The sequence below is a fragment of the Penicillium hordei genome (assembly GCF_028827395.1).
Source record: "Penicillium hordei strain IBT 12815 chromosome Unknown utg000002l_segment0_segment0, whole genome shotgun sequence".
NCBI classification, from domain to species: Eukaryota; Fungi; Ascomycota; class Eurotiomycetes; order Eurotiales; family Aspergillaceae; genus Penicillium; species Penicillium hordei.
This window is the reverse complement of record NW_026623143.1, coordinates 4,699,610-4,719,951: the sequence shown is the minus strand read 5'-3', so window position 1 is coordinate 4,719,951 and position 20,342 is coordinate 4,699,610. Positions and strand designations below refer to the sequence as shown.

At 47.7% G+C, this 20,342-nt stretch overlaps 9 protein-coding genes across 9 annotated transcripts; 5 read left to right on the top strand and 4 right to left on the bottom strand.

Annotated features, from left to right (window-relative positions):
• Positions 1-29: 29 nt before the first annotated feature.
• N7537_005113 (uncharacterized protein) lies at positions 30-1,026 on the top strand (the record flags this gene model as incomplete). The annotated part of the gene is made up of 6 exons (XM_056896170.1): positions 30-108; positions 157-186; positions 236-419; positions 473-524; positions 583-861; positions 931-1,026. The coding sequence occupies 6 exons, from the start codon at positions 30-32 to the stop codon at positions 1,024-1,026; spliced, it is 720 nt and encodes a 239-aa protein (XP_056755918.1).
• Positions 1,027-3,441: 2,415 nt separating this feature from the next.
• On the bottom strand, positions 3,442-5,104 carry cbf5 (pseudouridine synthase CBF5; the record flags this gene model as incomplete). The annotated part of the gene is made up of 5 exons (XM_056896169.1): positions 3,442-3,738; positions 3,798-4,024; positions 4,084-4,715; positions 4,783-4,939; positions 4,996-5,104. 5 exons carry the CDS (start codon positions 5,102-5,104, stop codon positions 3,442-3,444), a joined length of 1,422 nt encoding a protein of 473 aa, XP_056755917.1.
• A 439-nt stretch (positions 5,105-5,543) lies between these two features.
• N7537_005111 (uncharacterized protein) lies at positions 5,544-6,848 on the bottom strand (the record flags this gene model as incomplete). The annotated part of the gene is made up of 5 exons (XM_056896168.1): positions 5,544-5,971; positions 6,025-6,067; positions 6,435-6,520; positions 6,579-6,757; positions 6,814-6,848. The coding sequence occupies 5 exons, from the start codon at positions 6,846-6,848 to the stop codon at positions 5,544-5,546; spliced, it is 771 nt and encodes a 256-aa protein (XP_056755916.1).
• A 1,955-nt stretch (positions 6,849-8,803) lies between these two features.
• Positions 8,804-10,117, top strand: N7537_005110 (FPP/GGPP synthase family protein; the record flags this gene model as incomplete). Its single annotated transcript, XM_056896167.1, has 4 exons — positions 8,804-9,058; positions 9,129-9,283; positions 9,340-9,666; positions 9,733-10,117. 4 exons carry the CDS (start codon positions 8,804-8,806, stop codon positions 10,115-10,117), a joined length of 1,122 nt encoding a protein of 373 aa, XP_056755915.1.
• Positions 10,118-10,707: 590 nt separating this feature from the next.
• On the top strand, positions 10,708-11,100 carry N7537_005109 (Short-chain dehydrogenase/reductase SDR; the record flags this gene model as incomplete). The annotated part of the gene is made up of 1 exon (XM_056896166.1): positions 10,708-11,100. One exon carries the CDS (start codon positions 10,708-10,710, stop codon positions 11,098-11,100), a length of 393 nt encoding a protein of 130 aa, XP_056755914.1.
• A 1,250-nt stretch (positions 11,101-12,350) lies between these two features.
• N7537_005108 (uncharacterized protein) lies at positions 12,351-13,477 on the bottom strand (the record flags this gene model as incomplete). Its single annotated transcript, XM_056896165.1, has 2 exons — positions 12,351-12,727; positions 12,793-13,477. The coding sequence occupies 2 exons, from the start codon at positions 13,475-13,477 to the stop codon at positions 12,351-12,353; spliced, it is 1,062 nt and encodes a 353-aa protein (XP_056755913.1).
• A 253-nt stretch (positions 13,478-13,730) lies between these two features.
• On the top strand, positions 13,731-14,747 carry N7537_005107 (prephenate dehydratase PHA2; the record flags this gene model as incomplete). The annotated part of the gene is made up of 2 exons (XM_056896164.1): positions 13,731-13,784; positions 13,848-14,747. The coding sequence occupies 2 exons, from the start codon at positions 13,731-13,733 to the stop codon at positions 14,745-14,747; spliced, it is 954 nt and encodes a 317-aa protein (XP_056755912.1).
• A 290-nt stretch (positions 14,748-15,037) lies between these two features.
• N7537_005106 (translation termination factor eRF1) lies at positions 15,038-17,067 on the bottom strand. The gene is made up of 6 exons (XM_056896163.1): positions 16,890-17,067; positions 16,787-16,836; positions 16,355-16,726; positions 15,544-16,300; positions 15,299-15,448; positions 15,038-15,241 (listed from the first exon to the last, which is right to left on the bottom strand). Exons 1-6 carry the CDS (start codon positions 17,008-17,010, stop codon positions 15,096-15,098), a joined length of 1,596 nt encoding a protein of 531 aa, XP_056755911.1. The 5' UTR covers positions 17,011-17,067; the 3' UTR covers positions 15,038-15,095.
• A 1,132-nt stretch (positions 17,068-18,199) lies between these two features.
• N7537_005105 (putative transporter) lies at positions 18,200-20,341 on the top strand (the record flags this gene model as incomplete). The annotated part of the gene is made up of 6 exons (XM_056896162.1): positions 18,200-18,351; positions 18,410-19,377; positions 19,428-19,556; positions 19,609-19,706; positions 19,757-19,923; positions 19,975-20,341. 6 exons carry the CDS (start codon positions 18,200-18,202, stop codon positions 20,339-20,341), a joined length of 1,881 nt encoding a protein of 626 aa, XP_056755910.1.
• Position 20,342: the final 1 nt, after the last annotated feature.

The window sequence follows — 20,342 nt, the reverse complement described above, 5'->3', positions numbered from 1 at the left end:
GCTCTACGCAATTGTACAACATAACCACAATGGCTAGTATCTTCGATCAACGCCTATTTACAAACACAAAACGGATTGAAGTCTTTTCAACCCTTCAGAATAATATAAGTACATTGACCTGTGGGGCAATACTTATGACAACAGCTATGTGCGCAGTCTATGATTATCGAAACTGGGTGGACTCTGGTGAGGGAGGGCTCAATAAGGGTCGGCCCTGGGCTAACTTCGATTATAGGAACCGGTCGAACAGCACCCACAATCAGCGGTTGGCTCAAAATGAATAAATTTCGTCTCGTAGCGGCTTTGAACTACCTCTGCGGCGAGGACTTGCGAGATGCTTCTGCATTGCCCCGGACTGGGCCTCAGTACCTCAGGTCTCTGACGATAAGACCAGGCGGGCATCCACCCCTCAAATCTAGGTAGGGAATGAAACCGTAACGTATAATTATATATCCCTGACCATACTTTCAAGCACACTGCCACAGCGGCAGTTTCCAGAGCCCATTCAGCCGCGGGCTCGAGAGGTATGTCGATAAAAGGCAATCCAATCAGGCAATTCAACTACCCTAACACGGCCACAAGGTCCTTTTCGGCATGATGAAACATTTACAATCTAAATACCCGCATACACTCAGACTTAGTTTGTCCAATGCCGAAGGCGAGACCGCGGATACCATCTATGCACGTCCGGAATCTCCAGCCTGCAATACCGAAGCGCAGAAAGTCGGCTTCGAAATTGCCCACGTACGTCCCACTGACAATTCGCTTCATATGCTCCTTTCTCCGGCCGATGCTCGCGCCGTTGTGGAAGCGGGCTGGGGCCGTCGATTTGCGGATCCATCGTCGGTGCCCCCGGGGTGGGTCAGTTCCTTTCACAGTTAGCATAATCCTCATTACTAAAATGGGTGCTAATGAGAAGGGATCTCATAGATCATGGTATATGCGCCACGGGACCTTGAGGAGGTAAAGCTAGTCCAACGTATGGTTGAAGCTGCTGTTCGATGGGCAACTGGGGCAGAGATTTAGGTTCATCACGCCAAGCATAACAGTCCTGGAGTTTTTGTACCGAGTTCATTATTTGTTCGTCTTGAGGATAACAGTAATACTCAAGCTTATTTTATCAAGTCACGCTTCCCAGTCATGGGAAAACCAGCGCTGAAGTTATCATATATCACAACAGGTGATCCGCCCCGTCTACCGAATCCTTTGCTTGTGGGATACGGATCTTCCCGCAGAAGACTGATTAGGTTATTGGTTGAAAAGTGGCAAATTTAGCCAACACACCGAAGGCATATGTGTGGGCTCCAGTGTCCTTCAACGAAGCCAGTATGCGGGTGTGGCAAAGCTTTCGACAACGAGCGTGACCTTCGACGTCATTTGCATGAAGTCCATGGGCTGAACAATGCCCATACTGAGTGAGATGGAAATCGAGCTTAATCGTGACCAGCAACTGCTCAAAAATGACAGTGCGATGGGGTTAAGCCTGCAGTATTGTAAGAGCGCAAAAGATAGGGTTGATGCACTGGTGGACGAGTTGAAACAGCGCGTCGAGGATAAAGGGAGATTCAGCAGGAATAGGACGAGGGTGTAGGCTGTTATCTGTTACTGGGAAGGAGGTGGTTCTCCAGCTCCAGGATGAGATAAGGGATGCAATGCGGCTTCTTGGGATCTCTCAGCAGACGTATGCAATGTATGTTGCTTCCAAAATGCCTCTGTTACTAATTAGACTGGCTGGGAGCCTTAGCGAGGCAGCAGCCGTCGTTAATTGTGAATCAGATAGGATCCCTAAGTGCTGGGCCTCATACACGGCCGTCTATGCAAAACTCGACATCCAAGAAAAAGTATGCAAACAACATCAGCGGCATCAATGGTAGTAAGGGGTCTCTGCATCTCCTTTGGACATATTCCATAGTTAGAAGCTACTCGTCCAGGTCCACTAGAACTTTGTCTTCAGCTGATGAAGGTCTGCCAGCTTTATCATCCCCCCGATGAAATGAAGGATGGTCTTGAAGGCTAACGTATCCAAGTCTACTGCGTACGGATTCAGCTACCAGCGTGGCTTTTCCGATCAGTCTGGAACATACGCGCAAAACGAGCCAGCAATGGGTAGACATATACCTCTCGACAGTGGTTAGTCAGGCCCCACGGCGCGGGCGTCTTTGGAACTGCCTTGGACGGCGACCTTTCAGCCATAATCCCACTGTTCAACGACCGCAAGGCCTCATTGTCGACCGCGACCCATGTGGTTGGACTCTACTACACGTAAGGACACACCTAAGTAGATAACCCCCCGCAATATTATGCGGAAACTCAAGTGGTAAAATAGTACGCCGCTTTCCAAGGTAACCTCGAGACAATCACATACCTTATCCGCTCAGGCCACAGCATCCACGAAACAAATACCGACAGAAACAGTCCTCTGTACTACCTCTGTCGAAACATCGCCCAAGCCAGCGACGTCCTAAACGCCTACCGCCTTATAGAATCAACAGACGGCCTATTCGATGCAGCAGCGACCTTCTTCCTCCCACGAGACAGCTACTATGATAAAAGCACCCTGCATCGATTTATATGGAGCGTTCCCGGTCTTTTTGACTTGGTCACTGCGGAATCCCACATAGTACCACTAGAGACCAGATTTACGACGATTATCTGGCGGTACGTCAACCCGAATGTTCTTCTGGATATTCTTGTATGTGGAAACGTAGTAGACGCGGAGATCGTTCGATGCGAATTACACGGAGCCGATTTCGCTGCACGAGTTTGCAAAGGTTTACCTCCAGCATGTCCCTGGGGGTCCTAATTCGGCTGATCCCGTCAGGCAACGGATGGGCACGGTGTTTGAATATTGGAGGAAGCTTGCCGGGTGGCTGTTCGGGGGGATACACGCGAGAGATCTCGTTCGACAGGGGAATCGGCCCTGGAAAGAAGCAACAACACCACTGTTTTCGGAGCTAATGGATTGTGGATTGGCGGTGCCGCGGTCGAGGCGGGAAGTAAAACGAGCTGAGCGGCGACTTGAGACCGCCCTAGTGTTCTGGCTGAAGGATTTGCAGATCGCAGGGGTGGATCTGGCAAGGTATGGGCGGTGGGAGCAGGACCAAATGTCTCGTGATGCATATGACTGCCCTGGCCTGATCAATGAGGCTGAGCCTAAGCGCCCTCATAAAGACAAGAAAGTCGTATTTTGTCTATATAGCTGCATTTAGCTAACACCCTGGGATATGAACCGAAAAAAGAACATTGTGGACAAAGCAAAGCGCTACATATACGTAGTTCACTTGCTATCGTTACTCAGATTTAAAAGAATGGTAGATTCAACAGATAGGCAGCCTTCAATATGAAACTCTGGAATAGAACAAATTTCCCTTTTGACCCAAGACTCCGGAAATAGCAAAATATGGTACAGGAAAGGGACCTGACGGCCTTCCTGGAGTGCATCTAGTCGCTGTCATCGCTATCATCCTGCTTGGACTTCCGGCGCTCCTTCTTCTCCTTCTTCTCCTTCTTCTTCTTCTTGCGCTCGGCCTTCTCCTCGGCTGTCTCGCCGTCGCGCTTGCGCTTCTTGTCTTCGACCTCCTCCTTCACGGGCTCGGGGGAGTCCGCCTTGGGGGTCTCGGTCTCGGTCTTAGTCTCAGTGGCGGGGGCAACAGCGGAGGTTCCGGTGATGGGAAGGTTGAAGTCCTTGTACTCGTTCTTCCACTGAGCGGGTGTAGCATCGTTGGTACGGCCGAATTTCTGAGAGGAAAGTCAGTAAGTTGTAGGAAAGCAAAGGCAGCTCAAGTTCAGCCACTTACATCGAGAGTTCCGGCGGACTTCATCTTCTTCTTCTCAAGGGCAGTAGGTCCCAAGCCCCAGCGGCGGGGGTAGAGGTCACGCTCCATGATGCAACGCTTGACCTTGGCAACAACGCCGTGGTCGCAGGTGGTGAGCTCGACAGTGGACATCTGAGCGATACCAATGGCAATAGCCTCACCCTTGGTGGTCATGAGGACAACCTCCTCGTGGCACTCAATACCGGCCTCTGAAGAAAAAAGTCAGTAATGGCCCAGAAATAAAAACTCAGGGAAGATGTTCACATACCGTAGCGGAGAAGACCAGGAATCATGAGCTTGGCACCGTAGCAGACGGCGTTGACAGCGCTGTCCTTGACGACAATACGCTTGTAACCAGTGAGGAGAGACTCCAGAGGGCTGATGACCTTGCGGAGGTAAGACTCATCGCGGTTGTTGTCGTAGACCCACTGGGCGTCCATAACATCGTGCAGAGTAACCATACCAGGACCTTCACCCATGGCTCCAGAGCGAACACGGCGAAGTTCCTGCATGTGGGCACCGACACCGAGGAGGAGACCCAGGTGAACACAGAGGGTACGGATGTAGGTACCAGCCTCACAGCTGACCCAGAAGACACCGAGGTGGCGCTCATTGTCGAACTCGTAGTTCTTGCTCTCGTGGATGGTACGGATACGGAGCTGGCGCTTGACGGCAGAGATCAGAGGGGGACGCTGGAAGAGCGCACCGGTCAGGGTCTCCAGAGCGCGGACGAACTGGGCCTCGCCACCGGGGATCTTGTCGTGGAGACGGATCACACAGACATACTCCTTACCGGCACCCTGCTGGGACTTGACCAGGCGGGTGGCACGGTCAATGCAGACAATCAAACAACCGGTAACCTTAGGATCAAGGGTACCACTGTGACCAGTCTTCTCGGATCTACAGAGGGTATGATGTTTAGCAAGGATGCGAAACCATTGAGGGGATTTTATGGATTTTGATTTACCTCAGGATCCGCTTCATCCAAGCCACGACTTCATGACTGGAAGGGTTGGAGGGCTTGTCAAGGTTGATGACACCGGAGCTGATGTATGACTTCAAGTCACGGCTCAGGGGAGAAGAGCCAGCAGGGATAGGGGTGAAGTGACCGGTCCGAACGAGCACTACAGAAAAAGTCAATGTCGGCTGGTCAAGCGTGGAGTTTTGAGGACAAGCGTACGCTTCTCATAGTTCTTAAGCAGAAGCGGCCAATCCGATGTATCAACGGAAGGAACGGACGCTTCAGGCTTGATGGCGTAGTCCATCTCCGAGGTCTTGACGACTGCCATTTTGTTGGTTGTCGTTGAAGGATGCGCGGTGAAAACCCCGAAAATTTGTCGAAGGAAATTTTGCGAGTGCGGCAGCTCCAGCGCCCGAAGTGGTTTAGCGCCTGGAGAAGGCTCCACGTGACTTGGAGTTCTCGACTTTTTACGCCTCCGGTTCCAAGGACTTCCAATTTTTTAAGACTTTCTGCTAACATTATAGATTATTGGAGAAATCAATCTAATTGATCCAATAAAAGATATTCAAAGACAATTAACTACTGGGGTTCAAGAAATCTGTATTTGTGGACAGATACATGCCCAAAACCGTGTTCTTGTCAATTATCACTATTATCACTATCTGTCAGAAGTCCATATAGGCATAATGAACGCCGGAGCGTCTGTTACAGGCAAATTATCTCCCATGCAGGGTGACAGCATAATTAGAGCCTGTATGGCTCTTGATCTAACCGAGTCTCCGGCCAGCGCCTCTGCCGTTCCAAGAACCCGAAGAGGTCCAGCTGCCCCAGGATGATCCTGACGTTGACGCCGACGAGGGTTGCTCAGCTGGCCGTGGTGCGCGGCTCGCCGTTCCATATCCTCGGTATCCGCTGTTGGGGTCATGGTGGGTAAAGTATCTCTCCACGAAGCCGGGGACAGTGATGAAATTTCTTCCACCACCGAAAGTCGGATAGATGCGTGTGAGGAAATCATATGTATGAGCAGCGACAATTCCCGTGATATCTATCAGCGTGCTATACCACCCGTTCATCACCATGCCGACGAGAAGCATTGCATATGGCAGGAATACCACCGGGATGTCGACAACCCAGAATCTCGTCTTCGTTCCTCGGTTCGTCTGGGAGAACGTGTAGACGAAAGCCATGGTCAAGGCTGATTTCAAGTTAGTGTCTGCGTGGGAATGGAATCAAGTACGGCAAGCTTACGGGACAAAAGGAAAGGCGCTCCCAGATAACCACCTGCAGTGAGCTTAGGAATGTTAGCAAATTGGAAGAGAAGTGTTTGACTACCAGGATGACGAGTAAAATAGGATGTGGATGGTATTGGAAAAGAATAGATGATGTATATAGAAATGTAGGGCACCTCCGATACTGACGCGATATTAAATCACGCCAGTGAGCTCGAAAGAAATCCCACCATGCCCACACCTGCACAACACCTGAATTTTGCGAATTATGGTGGTGTTGCACAGATGCAGGGGTGCTCTCCCTCGCCTTCAGGAACCGAATTCAGCTAGATTTCGAAGCTGGGCGGGCAGTTATAGCGAGGGATTGGATATGAACGCGAATGCAGAAAAAAAAAAAAAAAAAAAAGCAGACTCTATTGAGTCACTTACCATGATGTTGAAAGCTACGAATAGGAGATAAATGAAGAACTCTCCAGGGGCCATGCTCTTTTCTGCAGCACTGCCATAGCGGTACACTATCGGTACATTAGCACTATTATCAGGCTAGGCCAATGTGATACCGAGGCATCATACTGAGGTAGAGATCAAAGACGAAAGAAAATTGCGGTCCGGTTAGTAGAAATGGTGTGACCAGCCGGTAGATCTGCGGCGGCCATGAGAATATCATGCTCGGCATAAATGGCGCCCAATAGAAGCTCAGTAAGCCGCTATACATCAAAGCGGATTGAACCAGAGTCAAGGCTGTCAGGGTCCTGAATAACAAGTCAGTAATGAGAGCTTGAGGCTCGGCAAATAGGGACGTGCATACCTAATGACCGGGGGAGCCGCCCAGAAGACATCCATCTTGAGCAAGAATAAGATGCAAAATGGTTAATTGATCACGACTTAGATCATTACAGCCGCTCACAGAATAGCCAAATTACTGTGAGGTTGAAAGAAAGAGAAGGACAGGTGGAAGGAAAAAAAAGGTGTGCAAAGCTAGCTTCGGGAGAGTTTCTCCGAGGTCCGTTGATTACATAATGTATTATGTTATGGGTCCATCCACGTTCCATTTGTTTCGACAGCTCACATTGCTAGCAATTACCTGTTTCCAGTTTTAATAAAGGGTCAATAGTTACATGTTTCCATAGTATGTAAACCTGAATAACTTGTGACAGATGGTCCCTGCCTAAAGTGTGAGCTATGACCTAAGGGTTCAGGCATCAACTTTGTTTCTAGTCTCAGATCTCATAACCCTAATTTCTCTTTCCTCAATGAACTCCGTTTCATCGAATCTGCGTTTCCTGAACACCATCGGCCTTTAAATTACTTGCTTACCTTAGCTCCGATCTAGCGTTCAGGATGGAAGGCTTCTGGATCCCTGTGAACTTCCCCATCGCGCTCCACTCAATGGGGATTGGTGATGATGATAGAATTCTTTGGGATACGGTAGCCCATATACTCGTCATCTTTGAAGACGGAGTGAAGCATCCCAATGGGGGCCACAGGACGCCAGCGAAACGTTTTATTGATGAATGCGAATGCGACAACGTATGGCAGTTAACTTTCATCCGCCATCGACGGGAGTTGGTCCGTACCGACCACTTCGTCTAGTTGTGCTTGAGCTTTGCGGATGCATTCGGGGAATAAAGTAGCGGTCGTTATGAGAGAAGATGCATCATGACATTGGATGATAGGTAGGCTCCAAGCATAAGTTCGCCCGCTAGATAGCAGACCTGGTGCCAGGAAATACCCTCCATTTCCTTTTTGGTGCATGAGTTCCTTGGACCAGGTCCAGTTGCCCGTGGCCAAATTTAAAAAAAGAAAATGTAGGTATCTAGATATACAAATCTATGGCATCGAGAAATCTCATTCCAATGTCGACACTAGTCAGTTTACGTGTGGAAAGGGGCGCTCTATCTAGGTACCGTTCTTCGCATTGCTTTCATCACCGACTGTCCTCCGGAAAATTGAGGGAATTGAGATTTAATCAGTCATATGCAAAACTATCACAATGAAGGGTTTGAGGTGATAATGCAATAGTGACCACGCATGCATCTATGTATCTAGAATCGGTCCACCTGCATCATGAGGTCTAGACAGAAATATATGCAGTCACATCGGATATTTCAAAAAGGAATGTTCAACTGGGATGCAAATCGTTTCTGTTTTATTCGTTCTGTTTTCCTGACTGGTGCAGAATCACTTCTTCGTAAAATCAAGTCTACAACAAGAGTAGAAATTCTATAATCAGCCACTTTGTTTGTAAATAAGTTACTCTTTTAGGAGCTAGATTAATATTTGGCTAAGGAATATGAAGACGTTCATCTCAAAACACTTCAATGTTGTTCACCAACGTATTAATGTCAATCTTCACGTTAATTACACTTACACTTTTAACCAGAGTACTATCTGATTAAGTTTTATGAAGACCATGTCTCCTTCCATCGATAAGTGAAGAAATGTGGCTGCATCATATATCTCCACGCACTTATGGCATGTATGTAAGTACATTGTACATACGGAGTACTCCGTATGTAGTTGCTCCGTCGACTCCGTACGGCTATCACGATCAGCTCGGGCAACTGGGTCGCGCTTGGATGGCGTCTTTCCTGATGATGATCAATATTTTTATCGCTGGTTTATTAGTATTTCTTTTTTCTTGTTTTGTTTTTTGTTTTTTTGAGAAAGAACCCTCCTCCCAAAAAATAGGATTAGGAATTGTGGTTTACCTGACTAGAAACACCTACACCTGTTCTAACTTATCTAAAACAACTCTGTTCCCTTGGATTATTGTCTCAAACCCCTATTTATATATCATGGAAGCAGCCTTACCACCTCGAGCAATGGCTTTGTTTGAACTAAACATGTTTACAGTCTTGCAAGATCCACACAAAGACAATTGGACCCCGACGTCGAGTCCCCCGGCCCTAAACGAGAAACAGTTATCTAAGAACACTTTAGACTCAACCGTGGGGGAAGTTTCACCCATTGATATGTCGCCCGATTTTGCTACGATCAAGGTGCCACCCGAGATTGCTATGATCAATCATCCCGCGGGGGACAATGAAAGCGTGTGTTAAAGAAAACCAGGAGTTCTGTGATAGTCACCGAAACTAACCTATTACCCATCCTCTTGACCAGATCATTGCTGCTCCCATCGACTATCTCCTGGCGTGTTCCGGGAAAAACTTCCGAAACAAACTTCTAAGTAGCTTTAATCAATGGCTGCGAGTTCCCGAGGAGAGCCTCAAAGTAATTACCTCGGTAGTTGAGCTCTTGCACACTGCATCTTTATTGTATGTTTCGTCTATCCTCCGCCTTCCATTCCTAATTATCTGCTAATGGTCTACAGAATTGATGACATCCAAGATATGTCTCTCTTGCGACGAGGCCGTCCTGTCGCTCATCGGATCTTTGGGGTTGCTCAAACTATCAATTCGGCCAACTACGCCTATTTCTTGGCCCAGCAGCGACTCTATGCCCTCAAAGGTCCCAAACCACTTGAGATTTTCACCGAAGAACTTCTCAATCTGCATCGGGGCCAAGGGATGGACCTGTTCTGGCGGGACTCACTCAATTGCCCTACCGAAGAGCAGTATTTAGAGATGGTGTCGAATAAGACCGGAGGCCTTTTCCGTCTCGCTATTCGATTGTTGCAACTGGAGAGTGAGAGAGAGAAGTACGTTTTTTTCCGATTGCCTTCCATTTATTTTTGTGGCTAACAAATGATATCGTACTTTTTCAGTGACCTTGTTCCCATCGTTCATCTATTGGGAATCATCTTCCAGATCAAAGATGACTATCTTAATCTCTGGTCGGAAGCCTACACCGATAACAAGGGCTTCTGCGAGGATATTACGGAAGGCAAATTTTCATTCCCTATCATCCACAGCATTCGATCCGACAGTGGAAATATGCAACTACTACATATTCTCAAACAACGCACCACGGACAACGACATCAAGCTCTTCGCCCGCAAGTATATGGAATCCACTGGGAGTGGTCGGTATTGCAAGCAGCAAATCTCCATCTATATGAAGGCCGCAAGGGCGATTGTAGCAGAATTGGGGCAAGAGTTAGGGGAATGTGCAGAGTTGAACGCGGTTTTAGATTACTTGGAATTTCAGTAGGATAAGCCAGCGTTTGGGAGAATTTCTTTCGGTTTGAACTTTTGTTTCGAAATGTGATACGTATCTAAACTCTGGCTCTTCTTTTGATCACTTTGTCCCCGTAACAAAAATGGAAGGATATTTTTTGGCCTTTGATCTTTGCCAGGGGTCTATACTAGGCCCGTCGTAACATGTACAAATGTTGGCAGGCCGAGTAAACTTGATAGATGATGCAGGTGATCTACACCGATCTACACGAGGTCTGCACCGGAGGATCTTGATTTAGCATAACATTGAGCCTCACACTGGTATGCAATAAATAAGCAAGGCATACATCATAGTCCACAGGTCCAATCGCACTATCGAGATCATAACTTCTTTATCTCTGGAGAAGTTAGATGTGTGTATAGATCTAACTGGCCATGAAAGGTACTCGGGCCATATCCGATGCTCATCAAGCCACTTCATGGATCTCTTTCCACTTTGAAATATCAATCAAATAGTGCTATCAACTACTACTTTTCGCAGTCATTTATAGTAGCCAGCGGGGTCTCTGAATTGGATTTGGAATTGTCAAGAAATTCCTCGATCTCTCTATTAGTGTACATGTTATGGACGCAGCAACTGAATTATTAGATGCAGAAGCCCCTCCCTCTTCTGACCAAACAAACCGACTACGCTTCTATCCGAGGACAGATATCATTTCTCAGAAGACGGTGCGGGAGACCTTCAGGTCAATCCTTAGCAAGTCTCCCGTCATTCACGGACTGATAAATTCTGCAGGAATCTCGCCTCAAACGGCATCAATCATCAACTCCGATGAGACGTTTGATACGATCATAGCGGTTAACATCAACGGGGTCGGAACTTCATACCAAACCGAGGAAGAGATTCTTGCCACTACTCCTACTGCCTCCGGTAATTCCTTACCTATTGATACACCCGGCAACGGAGCCGGAGTGTCCATAGTGACAGCCTGTATAGTTGTGGGATCAACTGTCTAGGCTCATAGATTTGCCAGTATAGCTGCCTACATTGCCAGCAAGCACGCTGCGCCAGGTCTGACTTGAACATGGTTCAAGGATTGCGCATCGGAATGAGTGCGAGCCAACTGCCTTGCTCCTGGGATCACGGATACCCCGCTTTCAGGAAGTGCTTCACACAGGAAATAATTGACGGGCATTTGCTCCCTCATATCCCCATGCGGAGACTGGCCAGTACCGAGGAGGTTGCCAACAGTGAGACATTTTGCTGGGTGATCAGTCGACTATGTTACCGGGGAAGTGCTAGGGGCTAGTTGTGGATTCCAATAATTTCCAATACTGTCTCTCTCTCTTATACATGTTATATATAGGGAATTGATATACCCCCGCTACCTGAAATTTCAGGTCCTACTTCCTAATCACCTAGAATTTTGCTGCGGTTCTGCCTCTTTTTTTTATGCCATATATTTTGCCCACTCTATTAGTTCTGCTTTGTATAGTAAAAAGACTTACATTTGATTAGAAAAAATCGTACATTCTGCTTAGCTTGGTGTTTGGTATGGTACGGGGTACACGAAGCGAGGTATATAATAGTAATATCCTAGCTAGTTAACTAAGTATTAATAGTTAATAGCGGGGTTACTCCACGCCACATCTATAATCTTTACCGGTTGGTTTAACTACATGCATCTTGGAATAGCCTTGCCTAGGTAGCTCCAGGGTTATTTCGATTACGACTACTAAAGTCTCAGCATACATTCTGGCTTGCCAAGAATCTTGAATTCCTGCGAAATCAATATTAGCGCTGTCAATGCAGTTCGACGTCTGCATCACCAGTTTCTGCATACAACTTGCATTATATATCGCAGGAAAACATCTCAATTTAGGCTGCTTTCATTCAATGGAATGCAGCGTCATTATACTTCTTTCTAATTCCATTACAAATGTATGGAGGGTTTTTGTAGCAACAAGGGTAGGAGAGAAGTCCACACACATGACCTTCCATTCCATGAAGAGATTAGACAGCTTTGCAATTATTTCCTGATACCTCCCAGTATCAATTTTATGAGAAGAATATCCATTCTAACACATACTGTATAGTCCTCATTGTACTACTATTCAACATCAATTATCATACCCACGGCTATATGTACATTGGAGTTTGGTTTAGTAGCCAACTTTGTCTATACAAATTACACTCATTTTGCCTTTTTACCTACACTCTGTAAGAATATGGTATTGTCGTATCGCAGTCCCCATCATTTAACGTATTATTTCGACCTCGTCCGCGCAGTACCCCGAACAGCCAACCCTCCATCTGGACCTTCAATCCACACATCCCAAGCACCAGTATCATTTTTAGGCTTGCCACAAATCACCAGTTCCTGTTCAACAAAAAGAGGCACTATATTCTTATATTCAATGTCACTGATGCAGAGATTCAATTTACTCAGCTGTTGCTGAAGCACACTCAACAGAAGCGTGAGCGTCAACGGACCATGCACCAAAAGATCTGGATATCCCTCTTGGTTCTGAGTATAGCCCTTGTCAAGGTGAATGGAATGGGCATTGAAAGTCAGCGCCGAGAATCGGAATAGCAGCGCTTTAGTAGGTATGATGGCATGGCGGAACGTCGCGTCGGAGGGAGCTTTGTTACGCCAGAATAATTAGCACATTTGATATTATACTCAATAGTGGAAAATATATGCTCACGTTTCACAGTCCTACCGGGCTTTCCGAACTGCGCCTTATCAGCCTCGATTTGGGCGCTGGTTTTTAGACGCATGAAAATGAGGTCCCGGTTCTCAATGACTGACGCTTCGCCCGCGTTCTCTTCGTTACCTTTCCATATCCGGTCCCAGGTCTCATCGGCCGTTTCTTGTTCGGTAACATTGCCAATGCGTCGCTCGATGGTAACAATCACTTTCTCGTCACCCTCGCGACCCTTCACTGTCACGTTGCGGATGGATTCTATGCATACTGCGCGACTGCCATCCAGAGGCGGACTGCGCACGGGGAATCTTAAATTTCCACCTGCCCAAAGGCGTCGATTAAATGGTTCGCCCGGCGTGTGTAACGTATCTGTGCAGTCCGGGAGTAGTTGCGACAAGGTCACCTGCGGCGGGAAGTAGATTAAATGGTGACCGATCGGGAGCGGGGACGGGTTCTGTAATGACGGTAAAGTCGCATAATCGGCGGAGTTCTGGGATTGTGGAAGAATATCACGGAGTGTGAGGTTCAGAAGATGCGAGGGTTGGGGGTGTAGGTAATCGTAAGTCAATGGGAGCTTCCTTGTGGTCAGTTCATGACGCAAGCGCTCGGAGAGCGAGGAGTAAGCCCGACATGCATGACGCCCGCCTCGCAAAGAGATCAGGGGCCGGAGTGAATTTGTCTTCATGAGCAAAGACACTGAATTGGACGGTTATTAAATCGCAAGCTTCACTTGGAGCCATAGACTCCGCCGTTTGATTTGTTTGTTTGTCGCTCATTGCCTATATCGGAACTGCCCCAACATCGGAATGCAGCCCACACCGCTCGGAGACCCGATCTCGCCTGTCGATGAAATGACCAGTCCAAAGATTTGATTTGATTTAAATAGGTTCAGCCCAATCGACACGGGGAAGAACAAAAATACCACTCCATACTTCACAATGGCACCTTTGAGAGTCGCCTTCCTAGGACCGCTGGGGTCCTTTTCGCATCAGGTACAAACTTTACCCCACAACCTTGCAAATATAACTTAGCTTGATTATTGATCCCTGTTCTAGGCTGCTGCAGAGTCCTTTTCCAAACTATCCGCCGAATTACAGCCTCAAGTCTCATTCCCAGATGCCTTCGCCGCGCTCCAAAACAAAGAAGCAGACTACGCCGTGATTCCGTGTGAGAACTCGACCAATGGCTCCGTGATGCAGACATTAGACCTCTTGGCAGACCGAGATGGTCTATATAAAGACGTGAAAGTGTGCGGGGAATATTACCTGACAGTGCACCATTGCCTAATGGTGCGCAAGGGCACATATCCCGGTGGTTGGGCAGACTACGACGGCTCAATAACCAAGCTATACACACACCCGCAGGCGTGGGGCCAGTGCGAAACCTTCTTGACGAAATACTTCAAGGGCGTCGAGAGACAGGATGTCGCATCCACATCCAAGGCGGCGGAGATTGTCTCCAAGGAGACAACAGAGCGAGGCGCTGCCATTGCCAATCGCTTCGCGGCAGAACAACACGGGACGGACGTGCTCGTGGAAAACATTGAGGACAGAGCAGACAATACTACTCGTTTCCTGATATTCAGGAATGTGCTCGATGAGCGAACTGCCCAGCTCACATTCAAGCAGCCGAACCCGCCTACGTTGGAAGCCGAGTCTGCCCTTGAAACTACGCACAAGACCTTGATTACTTTCACGATTGATCATTCATCTCCCGGTGCATTGGCAGATGCGCTGTTGATCTTCAAGGCTCATGGCTTGAATCTCACGAGCATTAACACAAGGCCGAGTCTGAAGAAGTCGTGGCAGTATATCTTTTTCGTTGAGTGTGGAAGGACACCCTCAGATGAGAACAAAGAGGCCGTCTACAAGGCTCTCAATGATTTGCGTCAAGTCACTGAGACATGTAGGGATTTGGGGACCTGGAAAGATCAGTTAAGTGCAAGCAATGCTTGACTTGACTGACTGGTTCAAATTGATGACTTGCCTTAAGTCTTTTTCGGGAGAAACTCAATGATGATTTTGCAAACGCACTGAAAGCGTCATGTCATATATGTTGAAAAATATCTAAATTTACTATACGAATAAATGAAAATGTACGCACTGTCGATGATATGGACAAAGTGTACACCGCAAGATAAAACGGCACATTAATAAACAATAAACAGCACCTTCTACATCAACCCTTTCGGGTGCTTTTTTTTAAATAACGAGCAAATAACGAGCGAAGTACCAGACAATGCCATTCAGAGATGAAACGACAGAACTGGCTGAGAAATATAAAACAATCCAACACCGTCCGGCTTACATAGAGTAAGCAGTGCAAGCAACGGCGGATGACCATATGTTGCAGATAACTGCACCCAACCTTTCAAATTGCAATTTAAACCTCATCTTCATCTCAGACACCGAGGTGACCTCAGTGTGCGTATCTTGGAGCTTGGACGACACTGTACTCAAACATTAGAGCCAACCCCTCGAAGTGATAGTCTATCTGGATGTCTCACCTCTGAGCAGCTTCACGGAGCTTGGACCAGGCCTTTTTTGGTTATCCTTTACGGATGCCTTGGTTCCATTGCGGGAGCCGCCTGTATGATCCACAGGGCGAGCCGTCAAAAGACTCGCCGCGGGAGCTTCTGGCCGTTCATCCTCGCTCTCTGCGAGGGGGCAATACCGTCAATCTGTAGAGATAAGTTAGTATGAACATAAACACAAAAAGGAAAACAAGAAGGAAAACAAAAAGGAAACATACCGTCGTAGAACTCGTCATCATCGCTGTGATCGGCAAGCTGTTCAAAGTTGACCTTGTATCGGAGAATAGCACCGATACCACCGAATCCCTTGACGAACTGGTTTCCTTCGCCGGATCGGTCAGACACGAACTCCAGGTTGGCACCGAAGTCCTTGTAGGCCTCAGCAAGCCATTCGAGGAAAGAACCTGATTCAACAACCTCCATGTCCAATCCGGTTTCCTTGTCCTGGAAGAGGTCCTTGTTGGATTCCTGGGCCTTGTTTGTGTGGACGATGACCGTGTTGCCTTCCGCGTTCTTCATGACCCAGCGAGTGATCTCCAAGTTCTCGTGGACGATCAAAATTTCAGCAGCACCAAGCTCCATTGCCTTGAGTGTGTCTTCAATACCGTAACAGACCTTGCCGGTGTCTTGGCTAATTTCCTGGAAGTACTGGGCAATAAGCTTCTTCTCCTGAACGAACTTGACGTTGCTTAGGGTCTCGCCAGCTAATTCAATGGCCTGGTTGAACCCGTTCTCGCCACCGTAGGAAACATCGACAATCTTAATAACCTTAGATTGCAGACGACCATCGAACAGGTCGGACTGGTTAAGATCGTTCTTGAAATCGGCGGAACCAGCCAACACCAGACCGGCGACGTTAGGCTTATCGTTGGTGATGTAGTTCTGAACAGCCAACTCGGCGATCTTGCGGACGTAGTTGTGACGCTTTTCCTCACGGAGACGCGAGAAACGCAGAGCGGATTGACCACCACGGCCCTGTGGGGATCAGTATGGACGAACATTGTACTCATTTAGTCCAGGGTCACTCACGTGCTTCTTGGGCAGATCAACAGTGAGACGCTGAAGGATCTCACGAGTGTTACCACTGAGAGTACCGAACAGTGTACCGTTACCGTCCATGACAATAAAACCGAACTTCTGATCAGCCTCGAGAAGTTCACTCAAGGCTTCAGTGTGGAACTTGTTGTCACAAAGGTAGAGGGAGGTGTTGATGGGCTTGAACGGTTCGAAGTCGATGTTAATCTTGCGCTCCTTTCCTTCCGAGGTGATAATTTCACCACAGTACACGACCAGACCATTGGGAGGGACCTTGTTGTAGAGCTTCAGACGCTGCTGAGTAGAGGTAATGGCCGACAGCACGGAGAGTCGGTTCACTCGAGACTTAATGTTGGAGGCGGTACCCTATTGTGCGATTAGGCGGCGTTCGGCGTAGACAGAACGGAGAGATATGGTTTCACGTACATACTCTTCAGCCAACATCTTGGCTGCTCTGCTAATCTGATCCTTGGGGGCTAAATTGACATGTTAGCGGCGACAGTAGGTGGCGGGGCAAGTGACAGCGCACGGATAATGAGCGAAATCATGGAGGTTCCATTTCCACGAGCGGATTCAAGACGCTTGATCAGCTTCTTGACCTTCCAGATCTCGATGTTCTTCTCAGCTTCGTTCGGCGGAGGGGCGCTCATCTTGGCGAGGCGACAGTTTATCAGGGAAGAGAGTTATCGGGGGCCCTGCAGACGCCTGAAGACTCAGTCAGTAATGGGGGCGAGTCGGCGAAGAAAGAATTTAGACTTGCCTATTTTACACCTAAGATCAGTTAGCAGGGAGAAAAAAAAATTGTAAAAAATGAATACTGGTATTTTTTTTCTTGAATACTCATATATTCAACAAAGCAGAGTACATACCTTAACTGAATATGACGTTCAAAAGCGACAGCAAAATTCCTCGTGGGGTTGGACATACACAAGTTTGTTCGAGGGGTCGGCTGGCACGCTGAGGTAAGCCAGGGCTACCCGTGACGTATCTGGTACTTGCCGGGTTATGGCCTAACAGCCAGGTGGTCAGGTACAGGTACATTCTTCTTTTTATACTTGTCCAGGACTGTCACTTATATATTTAGATATGTATATACTTCATGGTAATAGGCGATTATCCATGGATACTTGTTCTGAACTAGGCATAGTACATATGTAGATTGCAAATATCTTCAATACATCTCTCTTACGTACTAGATTTCCATAAAACCACAATGTTAGGCCTTAGAGAAGTGACATCCATAGGTGTCGTATGACTGCATTATTTCTAGTTATATATCCCCTATATATAGAAAAGTCCTCTGCACACAGTTTATGCCTTTTACCTTTAGATATATTTGAAAAGATATCTAAAAAAAGAATATCTAGTTAATAACATATCTGAGGGTTGTTATATATATATAAAGTCCCTAATATCGTTTCGGGCCAAATAGATCGGCCTTGGGATTAGAGTCTTACGTCGAGGATCAAGGCCGTATGAGCAGCCGGCTAGTCTTGGATAGGAAAAAATACATAAAAGAAACGAAACGATATATAAACCTCTTAAATTCCAAAGGCTCATTCAATTAGTTACATAAAAATTTCTAGCTTATCAAATCTCCTTGATCCGCACCCCACACTTAGCGGAAGCTCCTTTCGACGCTAAGCTCCTTTCAATATCGCAGAAGGTTGTTTTCGCGTCTTATCTGTCCCTGGAGCTATCTGTGATAAGAGTGAGGGGAGTTTTTCCTTTTAATCTTGACTTCCTTCCTGCACTTCACCTCGGGAACCTCCCCCAACTTGAAATCATATATATTCGGGGTCACCTGCTCTACTACCATCGTGCTGGTAACGAGAAAATATGTCTAGGGCCGAAAGAACAGATGAAGATCACGACAGTGAACCGGTTTATGGCTCATTGAGGATACCGGCTGCGACACCAAGCTCCTACGATTATGGTTATCTGAATCATGGGAGTCCGACCGCCGAGTCGGAGATCGGCGGTAGACAGAGGTAATTATGCGATTTCTGTTTGACAAAAGCCAGACCGTTAGCTAATCACTTTACACAGGTCGTCGTCGTACTCGATTCGAGTCCGTCAAGCCGGAGGTCCCAACAGTATAGACAACTTCGCGCGGTCTTGGCAGAGAGCCGCGGCCTTCCCAGAAGTCCTCCCACGGCGGTCGTCGTTTGTCTCCGCGAACTCGGACGATGAATTAGCCATTGCCACTGGCCAAGAATATGGGTCAAGAAGCTCTCCATCCTGGGGTCGGCACTCGGATGTGGACCGGCCTCTGCTTCGCAGGGACTCGGACTCGGACCAGGACGAGGACTCACGAGTGCCCGAGTCTTCCAAGAGGGCACTCCCTAGCACTGGGCTGCTTGCCTCGTCATTTGATAAAACCTTTGCCACTTCGTATGGCACCATCTCCTCACGAATGAGCGAGTCGACGCGGAGGAATGCGATCCAATTCCATCGAGAGCACCATCCCCATGTGCATGTGGATGGGTCTGGAGATTTGGATCGAGGCCCATTGCTTGTCAAGCATGTTCAACATGAAGATGGAACGCAGGAGGATATCATCGTTGGGCAATCCACGCTTCCGCAGACTATCTTCAACTCGGTCAATGTGTTAATTGGTATCGGCCTGCTGAGTCTTCCATTGGCGATGAAACATGCCGGGTGGCTCTTGGGATTGTTATTCCTCATCTTCTCGGCAGTTACCACTTCCTATACAGCCAAGATCCTGGCTAAATGTCTGGATGTCGACCACAGCGTTGTCACGTATGCTGATCTGGCCTATATCAGTTTCGGACAAAATGCCCGTTTGATAACCAGTTTTCTGTTCTGCCTGGAACTTTTAGGAGCATGCGTGGCGCTGGTCGTGCTCTTTGCAGACAGTTTATATGCCCTGGTACCAGGATTGAGCATCCTCCAATGGAAGATCGTCTGTGGTGTTGTGCTTGTTCCGCTCAACTTCCTGCCGCTACGATTCCTGAGTATTACTAGCATATTGGGTATAATTTCGTGCACATCAAGTAAGTCTTCTTCTGAACCGAGGCCAACAGATGGAACTGACACTCGAAAGTTGTTGTACTCATTTGCATCGATGGCTTTATCAAGCCAAATGCGCCGGGCTCCTTGCGGCAACCAGCTAATACATTCCTCTTTCCTGAAAACTGGGCTACCCTCCCTCTGAGTTTTGGTCTTATTATGTGTGAGTAAACAGCCAAAAGCAATTATGATCACAAGGCTAACTTGCTTGAAAGCACCATGGGGTGGCCACGGTGTCTTCCCTAACATCTACAGAGATATGAGGCACCCTCAGAAATACGGCAAGAGCCTCTGGGTGACCTATCTCTTTACAGTAAGAACATCAAGTGACCAGAATAAAGTTGGATTCTAACAAGGTGACAGTTTACTTTGGACTGCTCAATGGCGATCATTGGTTGGCTCATGTTTGGCGACAACGTCCGCGACGAAATCACTGCGAACATTCTCACCATCACCAGCTACCCACAGTCCCTGTCCGTCTGTATTGTAGTCTTCATTTCGATCATCCCGCTCACGAAAGTGCCATTGAAGTGAGTCCAATACCTTCCATTTGTCCTCGGACACTGCTGACAAGAACATAGTGCCCGACCTCTTGTGGCCACATTTGAAGTTCTTTGTGGACTCGGAGGCGGCCATGTGCCTGGGAATGGCTCGGAGACACTACACAAATTCTCACGGGCAATGGTCCGCGTTTTTGTAGTGGCCTCGATTGTTACTTTGGCGGTCATCTTCCCGGCTTTCGACCGTATCATGGCTTTCTTGGGATCGTTCTTGTGCTTCACGATCTGCATCATCTTCCCTCTTGCATTTTATCTCAAGATCTTTGGAAAGGAGATTAGTCGAGGCGAGTACATCCTTGACTGGATCCTGCTCATCATCTCCTCGATATTGGCAGCCGTGGGGACCGTCTGGGCTTTCTTGCCACAAGAGATGCTCACTGTGAACTAGA

Excerpts from the sequence above, each read along its gene's own strand:
- N7537_005106 (XM_056896163.1), bottom strand. The coding sequence starts at position 17,010 with ATGAGCGCCCCTCCGCCGAACGAAGCTGAGAAGAACATCGAGATCTGG. Across the intron at positions 16,837-16,889 it reads CATGATTTCGCTCATTATCC|CCCCCAAGGATCAGATTAGC; the intron begins GTGCGCTGTCAC and ends ATGTCAATTTAG. Across the intron at positions 16,727-16,786 it reads AGATGTTGGCTGAAGAGTAT|GGTACCGCCTCCAACATTAA; the intron begins GTACGTGAAACC and ends ATCGCACAATAG.